At 40.5% G+C, this 22,651-nt stretch overlaps 1 protein-coding gene across 2 annotated transcripts in view; it reads right to left on the bottom strand.

Moving 5' to 3' along the window:
• Positions 1-22,651, bottom strand: part of LOC141265646 (cadherin-19-like) — a 348,511-nt gene that overhangs the window by 174,609 nt on the left and 151,251 nt on the right. For both annotated transcript variants that reach the window (XM_073678970.1, XM_073678969.1), the window contains exons 5-6: positions 6,721-6,885; positions 4,601-4,788 (exon numbers count right to left, since the gene is read on the bottom strand). In XM_073678970.1, the coding sequence (XP_073535071.1) occupies positions 4,601-4,788; positions 6,721-6,885 (353 nt within the window). The remainder of the gene's footprint in view (positions 1-4,600; positions 4,789-6,720; positions 6,886-22,651) is intronic.

Here is a 22,651-nt window from a genome sequence, read left to right as displayed (position 1 = left end):
ATTTCAAGTGCAAGCAAGCAAGCAGTATCGTATTGCAGCCTGGGGGTGGGTGGGTGGCAGGCTGCACACTTACGCTTGCATTCCAAGAAAATAAAGCAGATGCTAACTTGTATCATCATCATCATGCTCCTCACCTTGGCACTCTCAACTCCCCTCATGGAGAAGCCAGGGACCACCGGAGGAGTCTGGTTCTCTGGTGGGCTCGTTCAATGCTGCCCTAAAGCAGGCCGGGCTAAGAGAAGTGTGTGGGGGGATGTTCCAAGGAGAAATAGGGGTGGCTGGGGACCGTTTATGGACACCCGGCTGTACCCACGCGGCTGGGGACCGTGTGTGGACACCCGGCTGCGGGGCGGCTGGGGACCGAGTGTGGACACCCGGCCGCCCCCTGGCGGCTGGGGACCAAGTGTGGACACCCGGCCGCCGGGCAGCTGGGGACTGAATATGGATTCCAGGCCGCCAACACAGCCATGACGTGGTGGCCAGATTCCGCCTCTACATGCCTTAAAGGCCCAATTTCAAGTGCAAGCAAGCAAGCAGTATCGTATTGCAGCCTGGGGGTGGGTGGGTGGCAGGCTGCACACTTACGCTTGCATTCCAAGAAAACAAAGCAGATGCTAACTTGTATCATCATCATCATGCTCCTCACCTTGGCACTCTCAACTCCCCTGATGGAGAAGCCAGGGCCCACAGAAGGAGTCTGGTTCTCTGTTGGGCTCAATCAATGCTGCCCTAAAGCAGGCCGGGCTAAGAAAAGTGTGGGGGGATGTTCCAAGGAGAAATAGGGGCGGCTGGGGACCGTTTATGGACAACCGGCTGCCCCAGGCGGCTGGGGACCGTGTGTGCACACCCGTCCGCCGGGCGGCTGGGGACCGAGTATGGATTCCAGGCCGCCAACGCAGCCATGACGTGGTGGCCAGATTCCGCCTCCACATGCCTTAAAGGCCCAATTTCAAGTGCAAGCAAGCAGTATAGTATTTCAGCCTGGGGGTGGGTGGGTGGTTGGCTGCATATTTGCTCTTGCATTGCAAGGAATGGGGGAGGTACAATTGAACAGTGCCCTGGGACAAGAACTTGCACGGGGATAGTTGCAAGTCTGCATCATCTGATGCGGCAAGGATGACTTCTGAAGGGCACACTTTTAGGCAATTATCAGGGTGTCAGAGATGCTTCCAGAGGTCTTCCCCATTCTGTTTCCATGTCTTTTCAGCACTGTATGCATGTGTCACACAGCACATGGCCAGATAAAGTTGTAAAATGTTAAAATGACATTTCCCGGTGAATGCATTTGTCACGGTTGAAAGCAACACAAAAGTTCAAAAACGCATAAAAGATGCTACTTGTGAACATAGCCCAAGGTGTGGAGGAGCATTTTTTTTTTTATTATTTATTTTACCTTATACACAAGTCTTTACCCTGGAAAGGAACTTCCTTAACATATTTCACAGGAAAGCAGTTTCAGTTTCGTTTTTGAATGTTTTATTGTGAGCCCTTAAAAGTGGCTTAATACCTCTGACCACGTTGTTGACAGCAGTGACCTGGGAGTCAGAAATGCTTCCTGGGGTGATCCCCATGCTGTCCCCATGTCATTTGAGCACTGTCACTATCGTTTTGGGCACTTGTTAGGATTTTAAAAGACTGCCGGGGGTGCCGCGCAAAAATGCTCGGGTCTCCCATAGACTAACATTGGGCTCATTGCTCGGGTCGAGCACCCGAGTATCACGGCGAGCTCCGCCCAAGCTTCGAGCACCCGAGCATTTTAGTTCTTGCTCAACACTAATATTAATCATAAGGCAATAATGATAACAAGATTAAAAGATATAGACGTATGCTACGGTAGACATAAGATCCTAATGGTTATGACATACCAGTACAAGTACCTAGAGCTGCACATCAATCTGAAAAAGTAAAGCTGGTGCTATTAAATCGCACCCAGGATCTGATATAAGCCCAATCTGCATAAAAACACATGTGTGTACGCCATGGTCTCCATTACCTGATGAGATGGGGAAATAAACAAAAGCGTCTTGTTAAGCTACTGGAACCTCCACGTCTCTTCTGAGGGGCATTAAAAGCGTCTTGTTATGCTACTGGAACCTCCACATCTCTTCTGAGGGGCATTAGAGCATCTTGTTAAGCTACTTTGACCTCCACCACTTTTCCGAGGGGCATTAAAAGCGTCTTGTTAAGCTACTGGGACCTCCTCGTCTCTTCTGAGGGGCATTAGAAGCGTCTTCTTAAGCTACTGGGACCTCCACGTCTCTTCTGAGGGGCATTAAAAGCATCTTGTTAAGGTACTGCGACCTCCAAAACTTTTCCGAGGGGCATTAAAAGCGTCTTGTTAAGCTATTGGGACCTCCACGTCTCTACTGAGGGGCATTAAAAGCGTCTTGTTAAGCTACGGTGACCTCCACCACTTTTCCGAGGGGCATTAAAAGTGTCTTATTAAGCTACTGGGACCTCCACATCTCTTCTGAGGGGCATTAAAAGCGTCTTGTTAAGCTACTGGGACCTCCACGTCTCTTCTGAGGGGCATTAAAAGCGTATTATTAAGCTACTGGGACCTCCACATCTCTTCTGAGGGGCATTAAAAGCGTCTTGTTAAGCTACTGGGACCTCCACATCTCTTCTGAAGGGCAGTAAAAGAATCTTGTTAATTTACTGCGACCTCCAAAACTTTTCCAAGGGGCATTAAAAGCATCTTGTTAAGCTACTGGAACCTCCACATCTCTTCTGAGGGGCATTAGAGCATCTTGTTAAGCTACTTTGACCTCCACCACTTTTCCGAGGGGCATTAAAAGCGTCTTGTTAAGCTACTGGGACCTCCTCGTCTCTTCTGAGGGGCATTAGAAGCGTCTTGTTAAGCTACTGGGACCTCCATGTCTCTTCTGGGGGGCATTAAAAGCGTCTTCTTAAGCTACTGGGACGTCCACGTCTCTTCTGAGGGGCATTAAAAGCATCTTGTTAAGCTACTGGGACCTCCACCACTTTTCAGAGGGGCATTAAAAGCATCTTGTTAAGCTTCTGGGACCTCCACGTCTTTTCCGAGGGGCATTAAAACCGTCTTGTTAAGCTACTGTGACCTCCACGTCTCTTCAAAGGGGCATTAAAAGCGTCTTCTTAAGCCACTCTGAACTACACAGCTCTTCCAATGGGCATTGAAATGTTGTTTTTAATAACCTCCTACGTCCACGACTCTTCCAACAGGCATTGCATTTCCTCCTAATTTTAGTCAGCTTTTGCATATCAATGAAAAGGCGGAAACTAAGGGAGACCCACTCCCCAAAAAAGGGTAGAAGGTTTTTAGTACGCTGTAATCCATGTCTGTTTCAAGGGGCATTGCAGTTCCTCATAATTTTTGGAAAGCCTTCCATTCACTGCTTAGGCCAACAGTGTACAGGAGACTCAGTTGCTATAACTGGAAAAAATGGTTTAGTTAAGGCCCTCTGACCTCCATGTCACTTCCAAGGGGCATTGGAGTGCCTCAAAATTTTTGGTAGGCATTGCACTCACTATATGCCCTTTAACTGTGTAGCCGAATATATAATGTAATAAACATTAAAATCCATAATAATGAAGGTATGACATGAAATTCAGGTATATTCAAAAATAGATAACACATGAATAAAACACCCAGTGTACACAGACGAAACAACAGCGGTACAGGTACAGTAGTGAATGAACTACAATAAATAACATGTGTGGGTGAGGAAAACAAAACAAAAAAATTTTTATGAAGTCGTCATCTGACATGCGCGATGAATAACATCTGACTTCCGGTCGGCGGCCGCTTATCGAACAGCTGAGCATGTTATTTTAACGATCATTACCCCTATATATAATGGACATGAGACATTACACACTGCGCTCCCTGAAGAAGGTTGACGAAATGCGCGTCGGAGCGGCGGGGCGTCCCTTTTGTTTATTTCCCCATCTCATCAGGTAACGGAGACCATGGCGTACACACATGTGTTTATATGCAGATTGGGCTTATATCAGATCCAGTGTGCGATTTAATAGCACCAGCTTTACTTTTTTAGATTGTTGTGCAGCTCTAGGTACTTGTACTGGTATGTCATAACCATTAGAATCTTATGTCTACCCTTGCATACGTCTATACCTTCTAATCTTGTTATCATTATTGCCTTATGATTAATATATATGGGAAATACATTATTCTAAGTCTTTTCACGACGATACCCACCTTATGAAGTTACTGATGTTTTTTTTAACTATTTTTTTAGTGCTGTGACTTTATGTAATAAAAGTTAAATTTTATGATCCTGTTTACTCATTTTTCTTGTTCTTGGGATTAATATCCTATATACAAGTAGTTGCTACATATCGTTAGAGTTTTTGTGATCAATATCACTTTACATATGGGATACCATTGTGGGACTTTTGTAAGCTATTAATGGTCCCAGGTACAAGACAGTGGCAATGAGTAGGATGTCATGCAGTGAAGCTTTAGAGATCTTTGGCATGAAGAGTAGGGTGACAAGCAGTAGCAGTTAGGATAAGTGGAAGAGCATAACAATTGTCCTGATGGGACAAGCACTTAAAATGATTTATTCATTATATACAATAAAACAAAGTTCTTTACCTTGTTTAGAGTAATTACTCCTTCTTGTGTCAAACTATCCGTATTTATATTAAACATATTGTAATCTCCCCTCTCTTCGATTGAATAAATAATTTCTGCATTTATTCCAATGTCAATGTCATCGGCCAAAACTATGCCAACTATTTCTCCAATAGTCGCTGACTCTATTATTGACATCTCGTAAGTCTCTGAAAAATAGAGTGCACGTCAATCAAACATGTTTAATATTTCTATTCAATATGTTAAATATATATGTTCAAATGCTGAGTATTACCACAGTACAGAGAAATTTCTTTTCACCCAGCTAGAATTAATAGAACCTGGCAAATCTTGGATTGCTAAATATTCAGAAAATACTTGATGACTCATGATAATAATCCAAATATATCAATGATTTGTTCATGACCATCTGATAAATAACATAATGACAGATAATCAATCATAAAAAGGCATTTACATTTTTAGAGGCAAAAAAAAGTGTACTTTAGGTGTTGATTAGGTGTTGATTTCAAATAATTTTGACATATTTTTCATGACAGAAATAAATACCAGTTTATTAGACTTTCAGGCTTATTGCATACTTGATTAAACTAATTTTATAATAATTCATTTATCAACAGAAGACTATAGCTTATGACATTAATCAAATATTTACTTGTGCAAATAATAATAATAACATTTGAGAATGTGGCATAAATTGAAATGCCATTTTGAAGATCATTTGAAAATTAATCTAATACTCTTTTTTTTCTTTAAATACACAAATAAAATTTTACAGATAAGTCATAGGCCATTTTACTTATTTCAAGTTTTTTAGATTTTTCCACATGATAAAATAGTGCAATTCACAGTATTGTTAAGTTAGACTCAGTACACACTGCATTGGTGGCCACTGTCAAAAGTATGTGCTCAGGAGGTATAGGCACAAAAACGGCCATAGTCTGGATGGTTGCCCATGCATATATCCACCATAGGGACCCATTGTAAAAAGTCTTGCTAAGAAATGATGCTCCCTCCGATTCATCATTATTGTTTCTCCACTTTTCTGGAGGAAATTGTTATTTAATAGTGGCTTTAGTATTTTCTTTCTGTGATGTATAATAAATAAATACATTGTGGTACCTTGTTAGACAGAAAAATTATTGAAATACTTGAATGACCACAAAAGACAAAAGTAAAAATTATTTATCACTCCTAGAATACTTTTGTTTTCTTTGGGCACACAAGCATTTACATCAGTTTTTCCTTGTTGTCATTTTTTTATTTTTCCTCCACATCTTTGCTTTACAAGATGTTTTTAGACAGATTCATGAAATGAAACTCACTCTAGTCAATGGCTATAGTAAAGTTTATGGCAGAATTTTATTTTAGCATAGTTAAAAACTAATATGTAACATTTTAAAGTATTATGCAATTTTTTTTGCTCAAAAGTCTCAAAAAATGCAATAGGTGAAATAAAGAACATTTTTGGATTTGCACAAAATTAATGATCAACTCGCGGCAGTTTGAAAAAATTGGTGTAAAAAAATGTTAACTAATAAAACAATACAAAAAAAAAAGAAAAATTACTTGAAAAATCTCAAATGATGAATTGGGCCCAAAGACTTTGTTTCGAAGTTTGAGTCTCACTGCGGTTGGGATGAGCCCTTGATGTGGCTGTAAGCAATCAGATAGGCCTACTTTGTAATGACAGCAGCTAAAAGCACTTTCATTCTTAAAGATTGGACAGTTTAAAAGTAAAATGTAGACAATAAAGGTGTTGGCCACCTTTTGGGGACATCATTTTTTCTTAAATGCATGTATTTGTGGCTAAAAAAACATTTTTAAAATTGGGCTTCATTACAAATTTTGCACTTTTACAAGCTGCATGTCTATTAATAGTGTGATTTCCAAAAATCCATGACTTTTCCTTCTTGGTGTTACAATTTCAATGATAAGGAGTGTATGTTCAATCTGTTGGATTTGGTGTACAAAAAACCCAGGAAAAGAAAAACTGCATAAAATGTTAAAAAGGCTGCAAATACCAGTACATTCCTCTCAGCATACGTTATTGGAGATAATACGGAACAGCATTGCCAGAATTCCATAGCATTAAACATAAAATGAAAAACTTTGCTTACTTTGTTGAAATTTTGGTGCATTGTCATTGACATCCAGTACTTTAATTATTACAGTTGTTGTAGCTGATAGTGCGCCTACATCACCAATCATGTCTTTAGCTTGCACTACAACTTGATATTGATCTTTAGTTTCTCTGTCAATTTGTGAAGCAACTCGAATTATTCCTAATTGCAAAAAAAATGATAAAAACAAAATATTTACAAATAAAAGGAACCTGTCACCGGGCTTTTGTTACCCTGTCTACAGAGTGAGAAACACTTATTTCTTAAGTGTGTAAGTTACTCATTAAAATATTGCAGTTTATGTAAAATTCACAGTTTACCAGGCGCAGTATAAGTCGGGCGCTGAGTGTTCAGTATTCCCTTTAAGGTAAGTTTACATGGCTGCTGAATTCACAGACAAACAGTCATGTCTGCAATAGTGGACATGACTAACTCCGAGTGCTGCTTGGTGTGCTAATCCACATGCTAGATGGATACAGGAGTTACCTGCTATTTACATGCTCTAAGCTGGTCAGTAATCAGACTAGAGACATTTTTTCATGCAAAACTTAAGGTCTTTGTCAAAAATAGATTATGTGAACAAGCACACAGGTTAAAAATGGGTCCATGTGTTGTCCATTGTCCACACAGACACATATGGACCAAAAAGACATTACTGTGAACATACCCTTAGTGATATGCATGTTCTCTAGAGTGCTCTGTTTTCATAAACTGCAGGCTCCCCATGCCACCTACTGCTGATTGACAGCTTTTTGTGTAAGCACAGTAATAAGGAAAAGACTGCCAATCAGCAAAGGGAGGGAAGAACCTGCTTCTTGTTAATATGAAGTACTCCTCATAACTCAAGGTTTTTTCTGCATCAAATAATTTATGAAATCATGTTGAGAAGTGACACACTGAAATTAGGGTGTATATCACTATTTATCCTGCCCTCAGAAAATGCACCATGAGCTTTTTGAATGATTCCTTTAAGGAAACCTGTCATCTGATTCATGCTGCCCAACGTCAACTGCAGGCATCGTGAATCAGATCCTGGCTGCACAATTGTAGCCCGGTATATTTTTCTCAGAAAAAATATAAACTTTAAAGATAATACCCAGTGATCTGACTAGTCTGGCGATGACCATTGCCGTCTCTTCCCAACATGGCTACAGGTGATTCACAGGTCTCTGTCAATCACATGCAGCAGCACTGGATAGAACCGGCTGGGGAAAAATATACCTTTTCAGCTGTAACACGAGCACTTTAGATGCAGCGACACAGAAACACAGAGCAGCCAATACGGGGTTAATAAACAGGGGAAGTTTATAATAACAGGGTAAATCTCCAGGGAGTATCAGGGGAAAAACAAGGGAAAAGCAGGTAAGAGTCTATCACTGACAGTTCACAGTTTAACTGGATGTAGCAGAGTCAAACCGGTTATAATCAACAGGTTTTTTTTCACTTAGCTGACTCTCGCTCCTCACAAGGCAGATGCACGCTGATGCTGGTGTTGATTTTTCAGGTGTCCCCCCCTCAAACAATGCTCTGTCTTCTGTTGGCAGCGGGCGGTATCCGGTTTTACCCGCTGAGCCCCTAGTCCATAACACGGCACCTCACATGCCCGGCTCCACCGACCCTGCATCTCTTCTCTAGTCGGCCTGACTCCTCCGGTCCACTGCACTCGGCTCTTGCTCCCAGTCCTGGAGCCAGGAGCCTGGACCCTGTCACGCTTCTCTGCTGAGCTGGATCCTGCTCCCCTTTCCCGTGCAAAATGTACTCGTTTCCTCCTCCCTCTAGTCACACCAGGAGTCCCTCTGTCACCTGACCTCCCAGCTCTCTCTCTCGACACACCCCCTGCTTCCCTGTCACATGACTCCTCAGCTTGAAGTCTGTCTTCCCCCTCCAACAAGAGGTACGGCCCCGGCAGTTCCGGATCCCTTGCTCTGAAAGTACTTACACCCCGGTCTTCCCCCTTACACAGCCAAGATCTGATTTGTTCTGCTCTCAGTTTGAGCAGCATGAATCAGATAACAAGTTCCCTTTAACAAACACATTTGATTAATGATCCACATTGTACAATCATTATAAATTATACACATTGTCACAGTAGAAGTAGTAGTAGTTGTAATAAAACTGTGTTAAAAACCTAAACAAATACCGTAAATACAGATTTCATTCTTTTTTTATAAATACATTTAAAAAACAAGGTAATAATATTTTATACTATTTTTGTAGCCTAGAATATGGAAGTGTATACTATTATTGATTTTCTGCTGTTTTTCTTTGATATTCTATGGTCAAAATAGAACAATACAGAAAGTAAATTGGTCAATGCCAGAGGTTTGCTAATTGATTTATTTTTCTCAATCCTTCTTTGATTTTCTTATTGTATTTCATATGGAATAAAAGCACAAACACTTGAGAAAATGGTTAAATGGCATCAGAGTGGACTGTGATAAACACAATAATCTAATAGAAGTAGCTTTGTTTGTTTTTTCGTTTTTTTAAAGAATGATTTATTTCACGCCTTTTGCGCACAGTGTACAATTTAGGTCTGATTCACACTTAGCATCTTTGAAGCAACATTTCTGTGGCTTTCTTTTCTTATTGGAAAGTTTATACATGATAGATCTGAGCTGTTTTTGATGAAGGGCAGAATAATTAGTGTGAACCCTTCCACAATGAAAGAGATATCTAAGTTCATAAAGTGTGGAGACCATTGACATTATATAATTCCACATATCATATAATGTTTATCCTCTTCTCAAAATCTTGTGTGTATGTACAGAAGAAGTATGAAATCAGGAGCTCAGCTTACTCCATATGCAGCAGTTGCTGGCTGTGTTATACTGCTGACTCCAAGCTGCAACTGCTGTTATCGGAAACATCTCTCATGCTGGCAGTTACCTACTTTGATGTCATTGTGAACAGCAAGAATGGCATCTAAGTGATTAAATAGAGGGTCACCCCTATTGCCCTTGTCACCTTATCCGTGCCAGGGCCTTAGTATATTCAATCTCATACAGTCCTGTCTGTATACTCTCTTTTCCTTCCTCCTCTGCACAGGAGCTGTGGTTTGATCAGACCATGTTCCTGCATGGTCAGAATTAACCATTACACAGTGCACAGTAGAGGCACCTTTATACGTTTAACATTTTTTAAAACACATCCAATTGTAGAATTTATTATTATTCCTATATCTATTGATTAAAATGAACTTTGCTCATGGGAAAACCCCTTTAAAATCCATAGAACAAATCAATAAAAAAATAATATATGGCATCCAAGTATGGATGCAAATAAAAAGGTTCCAATTGTTGTCTATCAGACATTATAAGTTATACATTTTCCTTATGCAATATGTTTTGGCCTATCCAAAGCTGGGGTCACTTGAATGACAAATGCAGTTGAAAAGAAGAAATAATGGCCACAGCCACTTTATTGATGTTGCTTTCTGTCATCCGACACATTGGCTTTATTAAAAATAGCGGCTAAGAAATATGTACAGTTGACAATGCCTGTGAGACAACCATAAAAGCTTTTTATTTACATCTACTGTTAACATTTTTGGTTGACATGTTAGTACTCCCATTAATATAATTAGAAGTAAAACACTTAATACTCAATAGAATGCAAACTACTTCACTAATTGATTGGCTTCAAGAAATTTAGTATCCCATTAACAGTCTTTTAGAAAAGGCCGGATTGAGACTAGCCTTTAAAAGAAAGTATGAGTCAAATATTACATTTGAAAAAAATGTAAACATATATTTTCCATGTAGTAAACTGTGGAGGTAAATTGTGTGTTTTTGAGTCCTTGTTGCTTTTATTTAAACATGGGTTATGATATTTAACCTCTGGTCTTAACTTAATTTGTCAAAAAGTCCTTAATATGTAGCAAGGGCACAGCTTTAATTGATTTCACAATCAAACACTAGTCATTTTCTTTCGAGAGTGTCTTTGGACTTTGAATACTCTAAATAGGTCTCATGAATCACTATAATTATGCTAGCTGAAGCACATCAGAAGATCAATTGTAAGCAAATGAACATTAACTAGCTTCTATGTGGCCAAATGAGTCTAAGATTTACTGAAATTGTTTTGTTTTTTTAACAGCACTTATACCAAAATTATCCTAATAAACTGTTAAACTGATGTGGTCTTTCTTTGGACGTCAACATTATAGCTGAGATAGCTGTAATATTATAACATACAGTACAGACCAAAAGTTTGGACACACCTTCTCATTTAAAGATTTTTCTGTATTTTCATGCCTATGAAGATTGTACATTCACACTGAAGGAATCAAAACTATGAATTAACACATGTGGAAAAATATACTTAACAAAAAAGTTTGAAACAACTGAAAATATGTCTTATATTCTAGGATCTTCAAAGTAGCCACCTTTTGCTTTGATGACTGCTTTGCACACTCATGGCATTCTCTTGATGAGCTTCAAGAGGTAGTCACAGGAAATGGTCTTCACTTCACAGGTGTGCCCTGTCAGGTTTAATAAGTGGGATTTTGTGCCTTACAAATGGGGTTGGAACCATCAGTTGTGTTGTGCAGAAGTCTGGTGTATACACAGCTGATAGTCCTACTGAACAGACTGTTAGAATTTGTATTATGGCAAGAAAAAAGCAGCTAAGTAAAGAAAAACGAGTGGCCATCATTACTTTAAGAAATGAAGGTCAGTCAGTTCGAAAAATTGGGCAAACTTTGAAAGTGTCCCCAAGTGCAGTTGCAAAAACCATCAGGCGGTACAAAGAAACTGGCTCACATGAGAACCGCCCCAGGTAAGGAAGACCAAGAGTCACGTCTGCTTCTGAGGATAAGTATATCTGAGTCACCAGTCTCAGAAATCACAGGTTAACAGCAGCTCAGATTAGAGACCAGGTCAATGCCACACAGAGTTCTAGCAGCAGACACATCTCTACAACAACTGTTAAGAGGAGACATTGTGCAGCAGGCCTTCATGGTAAAATAGCTGCTAGGAAACCACTGCTAAGGACAGGCAACTAGCAGAAGAGACTTGTTTGGGCTAAAGAACACAAGGAATGGACATTAGACCACTGGAAATCTGTGCTTTGGTCTGATGAGTCCAAATTTGAGATCTTTGGTTCCAACCACCGTGTCTTTGTGCGACGCAGAAAAGGTGAACGGATGGACTCTACATGCCTGGTTCCCACCGTGAAGCATGGAGGAGGAGGTGTGATGGTATGGGGGTGCTTTGCTGGTGACACTGTTGGGGATTTATTCAAAATTGAAGGCATACTGAACCAGCATGGCTACCACAGCGTCTTGCAGCAGCATGCTATTCCATCCGGTTTGCGTTTAGTTGGACCATCCTTTATTTTTCAACAGGACAATGACCCCAAACACACCTTCAGGCTGTGTAAGGGCTATTTGACCAAGAAGGAGAGTGATGGGGTGCTACGCCAGATGACCTGGCCTCCACAGTCACCAGACCTGAACCCAATCGAGATGGTTTGGGGTGAGCTGGACCGCAGAGTGAATGCAAAATGGCCAACAAGTGCTAAGCATCTCTTGGAACTCCTTCAAGATTGTTGGAAGACCATTTCCGGTGACTACCTCTTGAAGCTCAACAAGAGAATGCCAAGAGTGTGCAAAGCAGTCATCAAAGCAAAAGGTGGCTACTTTGAAGAACCTAGAATATAAGACATATTTTCAGTTGTTTCACACTTTTTTGTTAAGTATATAATTCCACATGTGTTAATTCATAGTTTTGATGTCTTCAGTGTGAATGCACAATTTTCATAGTCATTAAAATACAGAAAAATCTTTAAATGAGAAGGTGTGTCCAAACTTTTGGTCTGTACTGTATGTCAATAAATTTAATTCTTTTGTGTGAAAGAAATGCCTCAAAAAGAAATAAATTAACCCCTTAGCAACCCATGACAGATAGATCCATCGTGAATAAGGAGGAGCAAACGGGTTTGGCCTGGAGTCCAAAGTTCTGTTCAGGTACCTTGAACTTGACCCGAACCCCATATAAGTCAAATGGGACTCGAACTTCAGTGCTCTAAAATAGCTGTAAAATTGTCATAGTAAGGGCTAGGGGGCTGCAAAAGGAAGCAAAATGGGGGTAAGAGCAGAACAATTTCCCTCCAAACAAATATGGATATGAAAATGACTTAAAATAACTAAATAAAATTAAAAAAAACTTAAACCAGGAGGCGGAGCAGTGCCTTATGTGTGTATTTTGCAGTACTTGTTAATAATTAAATAATAATACTTGTTAATAAGCAAATACATTTTAAAAAAAACTTGAGGTCCGCCTATTTTTAATAACCTGCCAAAGTAAAGCAGACAGCTGTTAGCACCACACCAGGGCAATCAGAAAGAGCTGAGGCTAAGTGCCAGAATTGGTGAATTTAATGGATGAGCCATTTTTGGGGAAGCTAAGGGCTGGTCTTATTAAGCTGGGAAGAAGCCAATATCCCTTCCCAGCCTATTAATATCGGCTACCAGCTGTCTGATTTGCCCTTGCTGGTTATTAAAAATGGGGAGATCCTAAAAAAAGATGACGTGGGGTCCCCTGTATTTTCAGCAACCAGCTAATACCAGTCCTCAGCCACCCCACAAAGAGAGCATCCATTTGATGGCCTGGTGCTTAGCTTCAGCATTTTCCAATTGCCCTGGTGTGGTGGCAATCTGGGTAATGGTTTTGGGGTTGATGTCAGCTGTGTAATGTACGCTGACATCAAGCCCAAGGCTTAGTAATGGAGAAGCATCTATCAGACATTTCCATTACTAACCCCATTGTCAAAAAAAGGAACACACACAAAGAAAAGTATTTTATTTGAAAAAAGTGTGAAAAGCATTTCCCAACAATTTCCCTCTTTTCCCCTTTTAAAAAAAATAATCCACAGGGTCCAGCGTAATCCAAATGGAGGTTCCACGACAAATTTCATCTTCTTCATGCTGTGTATTGAGCTCCGTTCAGAGAAAGAAGCTCCATACACTGGAGAAGCAGTCACTGCCAGGTCTCATGCTTTACTCCATGAGACCCGGCTGCTGTGAACTGAGGTGACGTCAGTAAGGTCAACTCATTTCACAGTGGCCGGCTCTCACGAGGGCAGCGCAAGAGCCAAAGTGATGATCGGTGACCACCTTTACCTGGTTATTAAAAATAGGGGTCATTTTTTTAGGGTCCCCCCATTTTTAATAACCAGCAAAGACAAAACAGACAGCTGGGGGCTGATATTAATAGGCTGGGAAGGATGATAGATACTGTCCCCTTCCTAGCATAATAAGACCAGCTCATAACTGTATGCTTTCCCTTGGCTGGTTATAAAAATAGAGGGGAAGCGCACGTCATTGTTTTTAATTATTTTACACTGTCAGGCCAGGTCACATGGTGCTCCAGACAATCACAGCCATGCCAAGTAAGCATGGCTGTGATGGGACTGGAAGTGCCCACAGCCTTGACATTTGTTGATTTTCTTCACTGCAGCCTTTCAACAAGCTTTATTTGGCTGTCAAATCCCAGACAGTGGCATGGACGTACAGTAAGAAGTCAGTGTTCAGGGTTAGATACTGGACTCTAGGTGTCCGGTACTAACCCCGAACTTTCAAGTTCGGGTTCGCTCATCCCTAGTCGTCGAGGGTATCAGGGAATTTGGAGCTGGTTCAGAAGCAGAACCCACTCCACAGAGGGAAGATGTGGCTATAATATATGGCTAACATTTGCCTCAAAAAGTAGCGAATGGTACTCTCGCTGATCGCTACTATTAAACTATGAAATGCCACTGTCAATTGCTAGAGTGGAAACAGAGCAAATAAAAAGCGCAAATATTTCCAAATATAAATAAATTAATGTATTAAAGGATATGCTAACCTGAGAAGGTTGTGTACCACATAACCATGTATTGGCATAAACAGCTGCTGCAGATCTATGGGTCTTCTGACCAAGAAAAGAGAGGAAAAAAAAGGAGCTAAATGTGGTTTATCCACGTAGCTCAAAAGGAATGAAGATCCAGATCGTGGAGTGTTTATAACTGGATATTTTATTTGGATAAACCATAAATAAAATAGCCAGTTTTTTTTCTCCCTGTCAACTTCTGGCATTTAAGTGCACAATCCAGACTGGATGTTAGTTCACGCATCCATCGTTTTCACTGCGATGTGATTGCAGGGAGCCGATGGGTTACTATGGCAGCTGAATTCTCCATGCTTGTTATGTGATCTTTCTTGTGATGTTCAGTCTGAGGCTGAGCATCATAGAATACACTGATTTTTACTAAACACAATAATACTGCAATTGTTCTTCCTATAGTAGAAATGATCAGACAATCACATGTTCAAGTACTCTAAAGGGACTTCCAAGTAAGGTAAAGAGTAAAAAAGAAAGTTTTTAAAAAATGTAAAAAAAAAATACAAAATATATAAAAATTTGAATCACCTCTCCATTTCCAATCTACAATAAAGAAATGTAAAAAAATGCACATATTTGGTATTGTCAAGCCCAGAAAAGTCTGATCTATTTAAATGTATAATTAATTCACCCCATCCGTAAAAACTGTAGAGAGAAAGGAGAAAATATATAAAAATGCTAGAATTGTAATGAGATGTGATCAAAATATTTACTCCAAAATAGTATCAATAAAAACCTTACGTCACCACAAAAAAAGAGAAAAATGCAAGTTTGGTATTGTCACAATCATACTGATATGGAGAATCATATTTCCAGGACATTTTTACTGTAGAAAAAACAAAACCCCAAATAGTCATGAAATTTCATTTTTTCATTCAGGGAAAATATATATATTTTTACCATGTTAGCCAATAGATAGAAAAATATTTAGATTAGAGTCCTCAGTGGTTGATACCTTTTAATGGCTAACTGAAATGATTGTAACAAGTTGCAAACTTTCGAGCCTTCTTGCAACTTGTTACCATCATTTCAGTTAGTCTTTAAAAGATATCAACCACTGAGGACTCTAAAATCTAAAAAGTTTTTTTATTCAAAATTCTGCATCAATTGAAATGTTTTTCCCATTTACAGTACCACAAATAATAAAATTCACGGCGTCATTCAAAAGTAAAACTTATTAAAAAGCAAAGTTTATAATGTTAAATAATCAAGGCAAAAAAGACTTATTTTACAACTGGTTCCAGCTTTAAAGGTACTCATAATTGGTACAATTCAATTGAAAACTAATCTTTTTAGGCAGAAAAATAAAGAACTAAAATAAAAATGTTGCATAAATATGCACATCATTTAATACTTTGTTGAAAAACCTTTGAATTTATGATAGCATGCAGTCTTGTTTGGGAAGTAACCTATCTGCATGGCACATGAGGAATTGGCATTATTTCCTTACTCTTCCTTGCAGCATCGCTCCAAATCTGTCATATTGCAAGGACATCTCTTGTGTGCAGCCCTCTTCAGGTCAACCCACAGATTTTCAATTGGATTCAGGTCTGGGTTCTGGCTGGGCCATTCCAAAACTTTGATCTTCTTTTGATGATTTAGAGGTATGGTTAGGCTTGTAGTCATGGTGAAAGGTGAAATTCATCTTCAGTTTTTTTTTAGCAGGGACCTGAAGGTTTTATTGCACAATTGACTTATATTTGGAACTTTTCATAATTTCCTCCACCATGGCAAAAGCCCTAGTTCAAACTGCCAAAAAACAGCCCCAAACCATAATTCTACCTCTACCATGATTCATTATAGGCATAGTTTTCTTTTGGTACTAAACAGTGTTGGCTATGCATGTATCATAACTTTTGGAATTATAGGCAACAAATTAAATTTTTGGTCTCATCAGACTAAAACATGTTTTCCCACCTGCATCTGGCAGACTTGATGTAGGTTTTAGCAAAACATAGCCAAGCTTGGATGTTATTATTTGAAAGAAAAGGAATTCAATCTCCCACCTTACTCTACAGGCCACTCATATGAAGAATATAGGAGAATGTTGTCATATGCAGTACACAATCAGTAATTGCCAAAAATTCCTGATGCTTCCTTACTGTAGCTGTAGACTTCTTAGCAGCCTCCCACACCAATTTTCTTCTAGTCTTTTTAACAATTTTTGAGAGAAATACAGTTCTAGTTAATGTCATTGTTGCACCAAATGTAAGCCACATTTGGTGACCATGTTCACTGTGTTCCATGGATTATCTAATACCTTGGAAATAAATTTAACCCATCTCCTGAATAGTGAATGGCAAACCACTGGTTGTTTGGATCCGGCTGAACATCTAAAAGAGGTTTTGTTCTGGATACCATTCAGAAGAATGGGGGGCGTTAACATCCATTGTTTGCCATGCTGTCATCTGCGTGACTGTTGGAACCCTCCTGTTTGTTTTTTCTATCTTGTGTTTTGTGGTCACGTGACCATCTGCCTTTATATTCCAGCTCCGCCTTTTTTGCTGTGCTGGACTTCAGTGCTGTTTCACTGTTTTACTAGCCAGGTGCTTCGGTGCCTATCTCTCAGTTCGCTTGGTCCTTTGGGACCACTAGTACCTTTTTGTCAGTTTATCTTTTGCTATCTGCAACAACTTTCTTTATTCAGGAGGTGCCCCTTTTTTGTTCCAGTCCTTAGTTCCTTTAGGGACCCCTTCCCTTTATTCTATAGGTCTTCTTTCAGACTAGCCAAGGACTAAGGCGGGTCTGTTCCCTAGGAACAGGCTGCCCGCTACATCATAGGGATTCAGCTTAGTCTTACTGTAGGAAAAGTTTTCCCTTTCTTTCCTCAGTTCTTGTTGCAGATCATAACAGTAAGTCCAGCCCTAAAAAAAAAAAAAAATTAAGCAAATATTAATACGAGGATCAGTATGGCTTCCGTCCAGGATTTGGCTCAACGCTTGCAAGGGTTGACACTGGAGGTAGCTGAGCTCCAGCAACACCTGAGTAGCTGTTCCCGAGCGCATTTTGTGGAACCCAAGGTAGAACTGCCGGATGTTTTTTATGGTAAGCAGCAAGATTTTTTTTCCTTTAAAAATGCTTGTTTGTTATATTTTCGTTTGAGACCAAGGTCCTTTAGGAATGAATCACAGTGCATTGGTTTTATTATGTCACTTTTGCTCAATGAACCCCAAGGGTGGGCCTTTTCTCTTCAACCTAATGATCCATGTTTGAGGTCGGTAGAAGAGTTTTATCTGCTATGGGTATCTTATATGACGATCCTGATCGAATCTCATCTGATGAGGCAGAACTTAGGCGTTTGAATCAGGAGTCAGATGATGCTGAGATTTATTGCACACACTTTAGAAGGTGGGCTTCTGAAGTCAGATGGAATGATCCTGCTCTGAAATGTCTATTTCTTGCTGGTATGAGTGAAAGGGTTAAGGATTTGCTAATTGCATTCCCTACACCTGAGACTCTGCAGGATGCCATGCAATTAGCTGTCCATGTGGATAGGAGGCTGAGATCTAGGCAGAATGAGGTAAAGACTCCTGTAATGCCAGGTCTTAGTCCCCAGAAAATCTGCTCAGACGGCAGAGAACTGATGGAGGTTGGGGCGATGTCGCTTCGCTCTCAGGAAAGAGACCGTTCGCCAAGGGATTGTGTCTTTATTGTGGTAAAGCTGACCATTTGATTAAATATTGTGAGCTTCATTTAAGTAAAGAAAAAAAGAAGGTCAGGTACCCCCGTATAGCTTGCTTACGCTCTGCAGGAGTATTTCTTTCAGGAAGTACTACTTTGCAGGAAAATTTGATTGAATTTCAGGTATTTGTGGATTGTGGTTCGACACTTAATGTGATTGATAAAGGGTTTTTGGAAAAACTTAAATTGAAATACAAACCTTTGTCATCACCTATTTCTGTGATTGCAATTGATAACACTCCCTTGAAATGTATTACTCACAAGGTTGCTGCATTTCCCCTCAAAATCAATGGTCTTCACCAAGAAATTTTGGACTTGTTTGTATTAGATAATTTACCCTCTCCAGTCATTCTAGGATTGCCATGGTTAAAACTGCACTATCGTTTGCTGGACTGGTCTACTAATATGATTAAGTCTTGGAGTCCAAAATGCTATGATAAATTATGCAATGGTCGCAATGCGGCTGTGGGAAAAGGGGAATTACCTGTATCTATTCAAAATTTTTGGAGGGTTTTTTTGAAGGAGGAGTCGCAACTTTTACCTCCTCATAGAGATTATGATTGCGCCATTGAGTTTATTCCGGGAGCTACTCTTCCCAAGAGTTGCTTGTTTAATCTAACTATCCCTGAAAGAAAGGCCTTGGAGGAGTACATACAGACTAGCCTGGCTGCTGGTCACATTAGACCTTCTAAGTCGCCTGTGGCAGTTGGATTTTTCTTTGTTAAAAAAAAGACAGGGGTTTGCGTCTGTGTCTGGATTTTCGTGAAATTAATAAGATTACCATAAGCAATTCCTACCCATTGCCATTAATTCCAGACTTGTTTAACCAGTTAGTGGGGGCCAAGTGGTTCTCTAAGATTGATCTCCGTGGGGCATACAATTTGTTTAGAGTGAAGGAGGGTGTTGAGTGGAAAACTGCTTTTAACACACCAGTAGGTCATTTTGAGAATCTGGTGATGCCTTTCAGTCGTACCAATGCACCTGCATTTTTTCAGAACCTTATTAATGACATCTTGAGACCTTTGATTGGTAAGAATGTGGTTGTGTATTTGGATGACATTTTGATTTATTCGCCAGATCTAGAGTCTCATTGGCAGAGTGTACGTGAAGTTTTGCAGTTATTTAGTGATAATTCACTCTTTGCTAAGCTGGAGAAGTTCTCTGTGCAGAACATTCATTTTTTGGGCTACATTGTCTCCAGCGAGGGCTTTGAGACGGACCTGGTGAAGGTTCAGGCTGTGCAGAAATGGTCTAGGCCTATTGCTTGAAATCTATGCAGAGATTTTGGGGTTTTTCCAATTATTACAGGAAATTCATTAAGAATTTTTCTGTAATTGTTAAGCCTCTAACCGATCTCACCAGGAAAGGTGCGAATACGGTCCAATGGACTACTGAGGCAATTGAAGCGTTTAAGTATCTCAAAGAGAGGTTCAGTACAGCCCCTATCCTTATGCAGTCTGATGAGACCAAGCCTTTTTTGGTCGAGGTCGATGCTTCATCGGTGGGGGTCGGAGCAGTTTTGTCTCAGGAGAACATGGATGGAGTACATCCTTGTGCCGTCTTTTCGAAAAAAATTCGGAAACCAAATTGAATTGTGATGTTGGAAATCGGGAATTGCTGGCTATTAAACTCGCGTTTGAACATTGGCGTCATTTTTTGGAGGGCGCTAGATTTCCTATTCAGGTTTTCACAGATCATAAGAATTTGATCTATCTGGATGCTGCAAAGCGCTTTAATGCCAGTCAAGCTAGGTGGGCACTTTTTTTTTCTCTGTTTCATTTTTCTGTTACCTATATCCCTGGTACTAAGAATGTTAAAGGCGATGCTTTATCTCACAGCTTCTCTCCTGCGGTCAGTGCCGAGGAGGACAACATTTTACAGAAAGGAGTTGTGGTGGCGGCATTGGACTCCGTTTTAGAGAATGGGATTCTAAAAGCTCAAGATGATGCTCCATCTAACGCTCTGTGCCTAGAACCTGTAGGAAAGACTTGTTTGTGGAGTGTCATGAGTCTCGGTTGGCAAGTCATCCAGGAATTTCTGTGACTAAGAGACTTATCAGTCGCTGTTCTTGGTTGCCTGTATGGCAGAAAGAAGTCATCAAGTGGGTGAGTCAATGTACGGTGTGTGCTAGATCAAAGGCTTCACATACTCCTGCTGCGGGGTTGCTTTGCCCTCTGGAGGTTCCTAGTGCACCTTGGACGCATTTCACAATGTATTTTATTACTGATCTGCCCGTGTCCGAGGGTTTTACTGTCATCTGGGTGGTCGTGGACCGTTTTAGTAAGATGTGTCATTTGGTTCCATTCATTAAGTTGCCCTGCGCCAAGACACTTGCTAAGGCGTTTGTTAAGGAGATTGTCAAGCTTCATGGTGTTCCCACGGATATTGTTTCTGATAGAGGACCTCAGTTTGTGGCTCGCTTTTGGCGTGCTTTTGTGACAGGTTGGGAGTCCATTTATCATTTTGGTCTCGGTATCATCCTTAGTCTAATGGACAGACTGAAAGAAAGAACCAGGATGTAGAACAGTTTTTGTGATGTTTTGTGGCGGACAATCAAGAGGTATGGTCTGAGTTTCTGCCTCTCGCAGAATTTGCTCTTAACAATCATACATCCTCCTCAGCTGGGTGTTCTCCTTTTTTTTGTTATACTGGGAGACATCCATCTTTTGGTTCGTTCTCCAAATTGGGGTTGGCGGTGCCGGAGGAGGAGAATTTTTCCGGTGATTTGGTATGAGTTTGGACTAATGTACGTTGCAACCTTCAAGAGGCTAACAAGAAGTCCAAGAAGTACTTTGACAGGAAACGAAAGGAGGTTTTGTTTACTGTGGGTGACATGGTATGGTTGTCCTCAAGGAACCTGCGGTTGAGGATTCCCTCTAAATATCTGGGTCCTAAGTTTTTGGGTCCATTTAAAGTGCTTCAGGTGGTTAACCCGTCTGCAATTAGGTTGGATGTTCCTACTTCCTGGAAGATTAATCCTGTGTTTCATGTTTCCTTGCTGAAAAAGGTGGATGTATCTGATAGGGATGCCACTGTCTCAGTTCCTCCTGTGGTGGAAGATGGCGAATATGATATTTCACGTATCTTGAGTACTAGAAGGCATAGAGGGAGAGTACAGTATCTCGTCTCCTGGAAGGGTTTCGGTCCCGAAGACAACTCCTGGGTAAGGGCGGATGATGTCTCTGCTCATAGGCTTGTTAGAGCTTTCCACAAGAGGTTTCCAGATAGGCCTGGGCCTGGAGGATCCGGAGGATCCTCTTAAAAGTGGGGGTACTGTTGGAACCCTCCTGTTGGGCTTTTCCATCTTGAGTTTTGCCTATATGTTCCAGCTCCGCCTTTTTGGCTTTGCTGGACTTCAGTGTTGTTTAACTGTTTTGCTAGCCAGGTGCTTTGGTGCCTATCTCTCAGTTCTTTTGGCCCTTTGGGACCTCTAGTACCTTTTTGTCAGTTTATCTTTTGTTATCTGCAACAACTTTCTTTGTTCAGGAGGTGTCCCTTTTTTGTTCCAGTCCTTAGTTCTTTTAGGGACCCCTTCCCTTTATTCTATAGGTCATCTTTCAGACTAGCTAGGGTCTGTTCGCCAGGAACAGGCAGCCCGCTACATAGTAGGGATTCAGCTTAGTCTTACTGTAGGGAAAGCTTTCCCCTTCTTTCCTTAGTTATTGTTGCAGATCATAACAGTGACAGAGCGACAAATGAGGGCTCTGATCATTACCACCAGTCAGAGCGCTGCGGTTCACACGCTGTCAGATGACAGTGTGTGAGCCAGCAGCTCTGACAGGCATCGGCTGATGAGACTACTACTCACAGCAGTGTATGCCTGCTGTCACTAGGGGCATGTAGACTCTCTATATCCACTGCATATTGTGTTTGTGTTTTGTGTGGGTGTATATACATGTGTATATCTATAGTGGGGAAAATAAATATTTGGTGCACTGCTAATTTTGCAGGTTATCCAACCTACAAAAAATGGAAAGTTCTGTAATATGTATTGTAGGTACATTTCAATTGTGAGAGAGAGAATCTTAAAAAAGACAGAAAATTACATTGTATGATTTTTACAGAATATTTGGTACAGAACCCTTTGTTTGCAATTACAAAGGTCAAAAGTTTCTCCAGATCTTTCAGATTTAGGGGCTGTCACTGGGCAACATTTAGTTTCACCTCCCTTCAAAAATTTTCTATTGGGTACAGGTTTTCAGACTGGCTAGGCCATTAGAGGACCTTGAAGTGCTTCTTATGGAGTGACTCCTTAGTTGCCCTGGTTATTTGTTTCGGGTCATGGTCATGCTGGAAGATTCAGCCCCAACCCATCTTAATGCTCTTAGTGAGGGAAGGAGGTTGTTAGCCAAAATATCACATGAACC

The sequence above is a fragment of the Phyllobates terribilis genome, unplaced genomic scaffold (assembly GCF_046119375.1).
Source record: "Phyllobates terribilis strain yellow unplaced genomic scaffold, ASM4611937v1 Scaffold_4__5_contigs__length_816908805, whole genome shotgun sequence".
Classification (NCBI taxonomy): Eukaryota; Metazoa; Chordata; class Amphibia; order Anura; family Dendrobatidae; genus Phyllobates; species Phyllobates terribilis.
This window is presented reverse-complemented; position numbering and strand designations above follow the sequence as displayed.